This window comes from Ovis canadensis, chromosome 15 (genome assembly GCF_042477335.2).
Source record: "Ovis canadensis isolate MfBH-ARS-UI-01 breed Bighorn chromosome 15, ARS-UI_OviCan_v2, whole genome shotgun sequence".
NCBI classification, from domain to species: domain Eukaryota; kingdom Metazoa; phylum Chordata; class Mammalia; order Artiodactyla; family Bovidae; genus Ovis; species Ovis canadensis.
In genome coordinates, this window is record NC_091259.1 from 73,970,025 (window position 1) to 73,979,760 (window position 9,736).

Consider the following 9,736-nt stretch of genomic DNA (forward strand, 5'->3'; position numbering starts at 1 on the left):
AAGAGGGCGAGCTGACTATCGGCTCCAAGCCTACTATGCAGTTTAAAGGCCTCCCAAGGGGCCCCTGTGGTCTCTTCTCTGGGAGGCGGCTCTGAACGTTGGGGGGAGCTTTGCAAGCATACACTGTCTGCCCAGGGGACTCACACAGCCCAGCCGCCCCTGTGGTCTCTGCTGTGTCCACACCCAGGCTTGGGAGCCAGAACATTGTGCCCAGAAGGCAGGAGGAGGAGCTGGCAGCCTCCGGGTCAGTGTCAGGGAACTGTGCTAAGAGAGGCGGGGCTGGCCGCAGAGGGAGCAGGGCTGTGGAAACCACCAGGGTGGGCTTCAGCTGTGTGCCTTGGAGTAAATTACTTAACGTCTCTGAGCTGCGGAGGGCTGAACACAGAGGAGGAAGAGGCTGCCCTGACGCTGGGCAGGGGCCTGGCAGAGCTGCCAACAGCTGTATTACAGGCCCACTAGGATGGTCGGGCCTGCGGAATTACCCCAGATGAGTTGTGTGTGCCTCCCCTTCCCTTCTACGGACCCCAAACCACATCCCAGACCTTACCATGCTGTGTTACTCATGGCCTGATTGTTTGTCGGTCTCCTCCATAGACTCTGGAGAAGCAGATGGCAACCCACTCCAGTATTCTTGCCTGGAGAATCCCATGGAAGGAGGAGCTTGGTGGGCTACAGTCCACGGGTCGCAAAGAGTCAGACACGACTGAGCGACTTCACTTTCATTTCGCTTCCATAGACTCATTGCATGTGGCTCCCCTGTAGGCCAGGCATGGCGTAGACCTCTCCTCTGAGGGAGGGAATGAATGAACAGACAGCCATGCAGTCTGTCTGACCCTCAGAGGACTAGGCCCATCTGAGAAGCCCCCTCTTCATAACTCTGCCTCCTCTGACTCCCCAGCCTGCTCTCATTTGTACCCTCTGCCCTGACATTTGCTGCGTTGACCTGGTTTTAACACAGATGTGCGTGCTGGCTTCCGGAAGGTCAGGAGCAAGGGCTCTGCTATCAGCCCTGGGCTTGAATCCCAGTTTCATCACTAACCATGACTGTAAAATGACTTAGCATGTCAACCTCAGTTTCCTTTTCTGCAAAGCAATCAGGAGATCATGTCAGTGAGGCCTCTCCTGTTTGGATACAGTACATACTAGATGCTCAACTAATGATTGCTCCTGAAACTTCCCCCACCTACCCCTCACCACTGTGCTCCAGCCCCTGTGTGAAGCCTCATATCAGATTTATGCTCCTCTTTGCTCTCCGCAGCGAACACAACATTTTGCACAAAGCTCAACACGTTTGTTGAAACGTTTATTGAAAGGGGGCCATCATGGGGACCCCCTCCTCCAGGCTGGCCACCCTCCCTCTGGCTCCATCTCTCCGCAAAAGCCCAAGTTGAACCCTCCAGAACCTTTAGGCTGCTGGACTAACAGTGTGAGAGAGACGGACGACATCCAGGCACCCATCTGAGACAGCTTGTGCTAGCTCATTCTGCCAGATTGGGAACGATGGGAACCATCCAAGGAATTCTTTCCTCCAGAGATGCTGTGTGTCCACCATGCACGTCTCTCCCCAGACCTCACCCCACGTCCTGAGCTCAAGCTTTGTTCCAGATTTCTCCTCTTTCTTGATCTGCAGGTAGTAGGCACTCACTGTCCAGTCCCGTTTCCTCCTAGGCTGGTTGTAGGGCCGCCACCACCTGGGTTTTCCAACTGCCAACCTTGAGTGTTTGCTTTTAACAGCAGCAAGAGAGAAGATGAATTGTTTTCAAGGGCACTTTTTTTTAAAGGATGGTTCTTTAATGGGGTTCCTGCTTCTTTGAACTCTTCCAGTGCTTCTGTTTTATAGTTATCGATTTTTGCAATCATAAAAGTAATACATGGTTATTGTAAAAATGTGGGAACGTTTTAGAAATGTGAGACTTGGCGCCTGCAAGCACCCATGCTTCAGAGAGGACCTCTGCCGACGTCTGGCATAGATTCTTCTGTCCTGTTGGCTCCTTGGCATTTTGTCTCCTATATCATTTTTCCCCCAAAGAAGGGCGTGAGGATCCAGTCTCTTATCTGGCACTGCTGGAGGCAGTGTTTGCTGCTGCCTGGGTTCAGAGAGTGGCCTGGCTCAAGGGCAGTGACAGAGGCCTGAGACGCAGTAGCGTGTATTAGGGAATGTCTGGGCACTGCCATTTAGGGCTTCAGAGGATTGGGCTGAGCCTCAGTTTTCCTCATCTGAACAATGGGGATGATGAGAGATGTCCTAGTGTTTCAGAGGGTGATTGGGACTCAACAGTAAGATGATGGATGAGAAGACACTCAGTAAGTTCTAAATTCTATGTATTATTACCTGATTCTGAGAAATAATTGCTGTTACCATCAAACAGCTCCTGGGGGCTCCAAGTGAGTAGTCATGGTGACTTAGCCCTACAGGTTAGGATTTTATTCTCTTGTCATTGTATATACATATTTGTGTATGTGTATATAGTCACACATGTGTGTATACACATATATGCATATGAAAAGTGAAAGTCGCTCCGTCATGTCCAACTCTTTGTGACCCCATGGACTATACAGTCCATGAAATTCTCCAGGCCAGAATATTGCAGTGGGTAGCCTTTGCCTTCCCCAGGGGTCTTCTCAACCCAGGGATCAAACCCAGGTCTCCCGCACTGCAGGCAGATTCTTTACCAGCTGAGCCACAAGGGAAGCCCTTACATGCATATGCATATGTGCACGTATGGACATATAAGACCATCCAGTGATGGGACCTGCTGAGAACTTTGCAGATGAACGCGGCATCCTCGCTACAATGCCCATCAAGGCGCATGAGCTTTCATGCTGATGACTGCATGTTGCATGTTTCAGGGCCTCCAGATCCATGGGAAAACCCAACAGTAAACTAGAGGAGCACGGGCTGAGTGTCCCAAGGCAAGTCTGTGACTGGTGAGAGCCGTCTTCTCTCCCTTTAGAGATCAGGTCTCCCCCTCCACCCTTTGTTATCCTGTCAGGGGTGGAGGGAGCACCAGCAAGGTCAGGCCTTCCTCACTTATCCCCCTGGAATCCCCTGCTGAGAGAGACATGTGTTAGGAGTCTTCCAGGTCTTAGGAATGGGGGGAGCTGGGGAAAGCAGTGACAGGTGCCAATGGGCTGGCAGGTTGGAAGGCTGGGGGTGTGTGCACTGGCTGGAAGAGGGCAGAAGGAAAAAAGAGGCTTTGGCCAGACCCCACGACTCCTCAGCCCTCCATCCTCACCTCCTCTGCCTCGCTGGGGTCTTTCATCCAATTTGTGCTGCTAACATGGTGCCTCAGTGGGATAGGAGGCTGGTGCCTACGGAGGAGGCTTTCCTGATGCAAGCTTGCCCTGGGCCCTGCCACACTGGAGGTCTCAGGACTGGCGTGGTCCTTGTAAAGGTGGGAGAGGAGAGACCTTCACAACTGGGTGTTCCTTGTACACAGGCTTCCTCCTTCTGACTCTTCTCCCTGGATTCAAACCTCATGTACTTGGCTTGTCCTTCCCTCGGGATGCTTAGTCAACTATTGCTACGTGTGCTCTGCGTGGGCAGCTGGCACAAGTGAGTCTGGAGTGAGACAGCCCTTGTTTGCATCCCAGCTCTTCTACGTTCTAGCTGTGTGTGCGTAGGCCAGTTCCTCTCTCTTTGATGCTCATATTATCTCCCACTTTAACTATGAAAAATGATCATAACTTAAGTTCAATTTTTAGGAGGATTCAAAAGATGAACACGTGTCAAGGTTGAGCATAGTTTCCAAAATGTGAGAATTTGAGAAGCAGCAGTTTTTAAAATAATTCATGTCCGCTGCTCTCTGCCTGCCTCCATGGGCCATCTACAGAGCCTCACCCCTTCTTTGGTGCTGCAAAAGGCTGGTTGAATCCAGAGTATCGACTTGAACAGAATGCAGGCCTCAGATCATCAACCTGCTGGGAGTGTTGGTAGTTCTGGTCCATGATGATCCAGGGGATGTCCCACTGCCTTTGCTTTGATAGCCAAGGTCCCCCCAATTAGCTGTTCCTCTGAACTTGAGCTTATGAGGCCTTTTCCACTTACTCTGTTAATACTGCAGAGGGCTCATCATGCTGAATGGAGCCCAGAGCATCTCTGGGCAACTGGTCCAGCTGGTGCTCAGGTCTTCGGACAAGACTGGTTAGAAGGGAATTGAGGGCAAATCCAAGGAAGCTGAGGCAGCAGCTGCAAATGTGAGGAGACTCCCTTGGAGCTCCTTCATCTGTCATGGAACATCCATTGGTACTCCTACTATGGGAGGGCATGTTGGCCATAGGCAGGATCAGGCACGAGCAAAGTGAAGTTACAAGAGAAACATAGATGCAGCCAAGTTCTTTCCTTGCACTTCAAGGCTTCATCTAAAGCCGTCCCTAGAGGTGGAGCTGCCACCTCCCTCTTCCGCCAAATTCTTTAGGAGTTTTTGACACCCCCCACCCCCACCCAATCACAGCCTTCGCTGGTCTTTCTTTTGCAGCCAGGCGCCACTCCAGGGTCCGGCCCAAGGTCACGCTGCTGAACTACACCTCCCCAGTAACCCCCGTCAGCCGGCCCCTGAACGAGATGGCCCTGACCCCGCTGACGGAGCAAGAGGGGGAGGCCTACCTGGAGAAGTGTGGCAGCGTGCGGCGACACACGGTGGCCAATGCCCACTCGGACATCCAGCTGCTGGCCATGGCCACCATGATGCACTCGGGCCTAGGGGAGGAGCCTGGCGGCGAGGACAAGTGCCTGCTGCTTCCGCCCAGCTTCCCGCCGCCCCACCGGCAGTGCTCCAGCGAGCCCAACATCACCGACGGCCCCGACGAGCCAGAGCAGGGGGCCACGGGCAGCCAGGAGGACTTGGAGCTGAACTGTGCTTCCCTGAGCTGAACCCCCTGTCTCCCAGAATTCCCAGCTCCTGCCTGGTAACCAAGATGAGGGCAGCTGCATCCCCAAGGCTTGCTAAGGGGAGCATTTCCTCTGGGCAACGCCACCTTCTGCCTTTTCAGATACAGGCTAGTCTGAGTGCCCTAGGGGAAATCGTCCTAAGCCTCTCCATTTTCAGGACGGAGATCACCTTTTTGCAGCCACACAGATCTAACTGCCCATTGTCTGCCCTCTGCCTGATTCAGCCTTGCCTGCTTGACTCAACCCAGATCTTCCTCTCTGGGCTTTTATTCTCAGATAGTGGACTGTCCGGTCCTCCTGACTGTATATCGCAGCGCCCCTGGCGTTCCTATAGCTGGAGGTCATCCAAATCACACACAAAGCCAGCAAGGATGTGTTGGCATGTGGAGTTCCCCTTGAGTCTTCATGATACAGGGGCTGGTGGGTGAAAAGAGGCAGTAGAGAGAGGTACCTCTTGACTCTCGTGTGAGTAAAAGTAGACGGCGGCCCCTCCCAAGCCTGAGCAGGAATGCATTTTTCATTTCAGTTTCAGAATTACTGGCCAACGAAGGTTCTTCCTCACCTATACCGAGACCCTTTATACTGTCTGGCTTTTGGCCCAGGAAGGCCACATGGCTAGAGGAACCCCATCTTTAATTAAGCCTCAGCGTTCCCTTCCCATGGCTTTCTCCCCAACACAAGGAATTAACCTTCCCGGTGGAATAGCTGGTGCCTTCCTCCCTCTTTCATTTCAGAAACTGACCCCTTTGCTGTTATGGGGGAGGGGCCAGCTGATACCAACCAGCTAATCTGTTCCTGGATTTGACTTGAATTTTTTTTTTTTTTATGTACATCATTTCAAAAATAAAACCGCTTGCAAATATTTGCACGTAGATCTTGCACCGCTCATTTCCCATGGAGGTGGGTCTTCACACAGAAAAATAGCAAACCCCTTAAGAAAGGAGATTAGGAGTGGTTCAGGGTGAAAGCAATCCATGGTAGGTGGGGCCTTAAGGCTACAGAGCTATGAAAGCAGCTGGATTTGAGTCCAGTAAGCCCTGTGTTTGTGAGTGTCATGGTTTATAGGAAAAGTTGTATTGAGATGAGGAGACTCAGCATGCCTTGGGAGCAGAGGGGTCTAGCAAATGAGATGTCTCAGTGCTTTATAGTGGGGGGAGCCAGGGCTGATGTGGGCAAGACCTTTTGGAGAGATATTCATTCCCTATGATTAAAGCAGTGCCTAAAAGTGCCTGGAATATCTAACCTTTGGGGTCTGGAAATGTTCTTTGGATCAGCAGGCTTTGGTACTATTTATGTATAAAAAGTGAAAAGTGTTAGTCACTCAGTCGTGTCCGACTCTTGGCAACCCCACGGACTGTAGCCCACCAGGCTCCTCTGACAATGGAATTCTCCAGGCAAAAATACTAGAGTGGGTTGCCATTCCCTTCTCCAGGGGATCTACCCAACCCAGGGGTTGAACCCAGGTCTCTGGCATGACAAGCAGACTCTTTACCATCTGAGTCATATAATATCTTCTCAACACTGCTTCCTCCATACAGGTCTGGGCTTTTTATATCCTTTCACCCCACTGTTCTTTTTGTATTTGTCTGCTGGCCCCCTGATAACAACTCCAGAAAAAAAAAGAGAAGGCCCTGAACACTTCTGGCACCTTCTAGGTATCCTGTTAGTCTCTGGAAACTTTGTTTATGAAACGTCAGAGCTGTGAGCCAGCTTGAGGATGAGGACAGTCTAAGCTGCCAGCAGAGGAAGAGGCCTTCTAAACTCATCTCATCCTTGGCGGTATTTCCCTGCTGGGTGAAGATTTGAAACATGACCAGCGTCGTGCTTTTGATGGCTTCAGATTTGGAAATTTTGTTTAAGAAGTTGTTTCATTTATATCCTTTTAAGAGAGTGATGGAAGAAAAAATATGCAAAGGAGACCTGAGAATTTCAAACAAAAAAATAATCTGTGGATGTGTTGGGTAAAGTCCACACATTCACTAACATGCATTAGCAAATGGAATATCAGTAGGTAACATATGATGATTTCTTTAACCGATGGCTTCTGTCCTTATTGGCACACTTACCACTCGGGATTAGTATTTACTGATCCCAGCAAAGTAATTAATCATGGCTGGGTTTGCTTTTTTGGTTTACAACATGAATGATATATATGTTTTTAAATGCTTTTTCCATATACTAAATGCCCCTGATGAGGACAGCAGTCATCAGTTAAATGTGTAAGCCCTTAGGTTAAGAATAGGAGCGTCAGTATAGACCCAGTCAGTGTACTTAACTGCTAATGAATATTAGCTAGATCACAACTGTACCTTTGATGTACACACCTGATATTTGTACAGTAAATATTTCACACTGTACATAGAAAAACTGTTGATGTTTATGAGCATTCAGGCTATCAGCTATTGCAAGAGTGAAAGCTATAGTGTTTTTAACTCCCCTTCATGAGATGAAGATTCATTTTCATTATTTAAGCTAGGATCTTTCTGTGCCTGAGGTTTAATGACAGGAAACGATCACGACTCTTAAACTCCGAGTGAGCTCATAAACCAAAAACCTTTCATGCTGTTTCCAAAACAGATTCAATAAACATCATTTTGTATGTTTCTCTCTTCCCGGGCTGTGTGTCTTGATTAAATTTGCAAGCGCGTCCATTTGCAAATTCTGAGTCTGAGAGCGTCCGTTAGACCTCTGCATCCTGTCTGCACACTCCCGGTGTGAGGAACCCGCCTTCCCGGCTTCTAGGTCCCTTTTCCTGTTGCCTCCACCCCTGGGTTAGGCAGCAGCCTGACCTCAGCCAGTCTCCCCTGGGCTTTGCCTGCCATCCTCATCTGGATTGGCAAGTCATTTCCTGGAGGAACAGCCTGTCTGCGGAGGAGCTTGGAAAACACCGAACAGAGTCTGCAAAGGCAAGGTCTCTTCTGAAGCCAGCTTGGTCTCTTTCCTGAATGTTTGACCCAGAGGGAGCCTTTGTAAGAGCCTGCAAAGAGGTGTATCCTGAACTAATTGAAAACTCTGGAGGAGGTCAAGGAGAGCAGTCACACTTTTCATTGAGCCTTCAGAGACTGGAACAGTGAACTAAGAATGCTGAGAGGTCTGCCTCGGTAGATTTCCCATCACTGGTGCACTCAGCCAGCCACTCATCTTCCCACCAACTATTTGTGGAACTGCCACTGCATTGTAGGCACTTGTGGGTGCTGGGCATGAGGTGATGGGACAGAAAACCCGTGTGCCTGCGTCTCTTGGGGCTTACCATCCAATAGAGGAAGGCGGGCAGTCAGGTGAACACAGGCATTTCAAGTAATGAACAACACAATGAAATAGAATGGCAAAACACAGTGACTGATGGGTAACGTGTGGGCGACCCTAGACCAGGTGGCTGGAGAAGGTCGCTCTAAATTTGGGGTCAGCCTTAAAATCTGCTTTTGTTCCCGCTCAATGCCATAAAAAATTACCACGAATAAGCGCTCCCTGGGCTTACCTGGTGGTCCAGTGGTTAAGAATCCATCTGGCAATGCAGGGGACCCGGTTCGATCCCTGGTCCAGGAAGATCCCACGTGCTGTGGGCCAACTGTCTGTGTTCCACAGCTACTGATCCCGCGTGCCTAGAACCTGTGCTCTGAAACCAGAGAAGCCACCGCAACAAAGAGTAGCCCCTGCTCACCACAACTAGAGAAAGCCCGAGCACCGCAACAAAAACCTCACACAGCCAAAAAAAGGCAACGTGCATTTATGATCTCACATTCTGTAGGCTGGAAGGCTGATCTGGGTCTCACTGGGCTAAAGATATAGGTGTTGGCGGGGCTGGGTTCCTCTCTGGAGGCTCCGAGGGGAGAACCCATTTCCTCACCTTTGGCAGCTTCCAGAGGCCACCCATGTTCCTTGGCTTGCAGCCTCTTCATCTTCAGCATGAAACCCGCCACCATAGGTTGAGTCCCCCTCACGCTGTATCACCCCAGCCTCCATTCTGCCGCCCTTGTCCACTCTTTAGACCCTTGTGATTCCACTGGGCCCTCTGGGATAATCTTTATGTCAAGATTTCCATGGGCCTCTGATTACCACTGCCTCTGCTGCCCCCTCTACTAATGCCTCAGGGAGGAAAGGCCAGCCTCTTGGTGTGCCGGGAACACTAGAAGACTGAGCTGCAGCCAGCAGGTGGGTACCAGTCTCAGTGTCCAGGGAGACCAGTCTGCCTGGCCTGGGGGCCTTTAAACTTGATGTCCACTCAAAGCTGCCTCTCTTGCTCTTCTCAAACTGTTTCTAGAAAACCTCATAGGGTGGGGAGCCGGGGTTGGGGGAACCTGGACAATGGATTCCTTATGTAGAAAAGATTTCAATTTTTTGTTGTTTTATTTATTATTTATTTTTGGCTAAAATGAAGATCATGGCATCTGGTCCCATCACTTCATGGGAAATAGATGGGGAAACAGTGGAAACAGTGTCAGACTTTATTTTGGGGGGCTCCAAAATCACTGCAGATGGTGACTGCAGCCATGAAATTAAAAGACCCTTACTCCTTGGAAGAAAAGTTAAGACCAACCTAGATAGCATATTCAAGAACAGAGACATTACTTTGCCGACTAAAGTCCGTCTAGTCAAGGCTATGGTTTCTCCAGTGGTCATGTATCGATGTGAGAGCTGGACTGTGAATAAGGCCAAGCGCCGAAGACTTGATGCTTTTGTTTTTGTTTTTTGTTTTTTACTTTTTTTACTTTACAATACTGTATTGGTTTTGCCATACATTGACATGAATCCACCACGAATTGATGCTTTTGAACTATGGTGCTGGAGAAGACTCTTGAGAGTCCCGTGGACTGCAAGGAGATCCAACCAGTCCATTCTGAAGGA

General features: G+C 50.0%; 1 protein-coding gene across 19 annotated transcripts in view; it reads left to right on the top strand.

Annotated features, from left to right (window-relative positions):
* PRR5L (proline rich 5 like) overlaps positions 1-5,760 on the top strand; it is a 77,623-nt gene extending 71,863 nt beyond the window's left edge. For 14 of the 19 annotated variants that reach the window (XM_069555132.1, XM_069555137.1, XM_069555139.1 and 11 more), the window contains one exon: positions 4,479-5,760. In XM_069555132.1, coding sequence (XP_069411233.1) covers positions 4,479-4,873 — 395 coding nt within the window. In that variant the 3' untranslated portion in view covers positions 4,874-5,760. Of the gene's footprint in view, positions 1-2,850; positions 2,914-4,478 lie in introns of all 19 variants that reach the window. The other 5 variants (XM_069555148.1, XM_069555150.1, XM_069555149.1 and 2 more) reach the window with 1 other exon arrangement.
* The last annotated feature ends 3,976 nt before the right edge of the window (positions 5,761-9,736 follow it).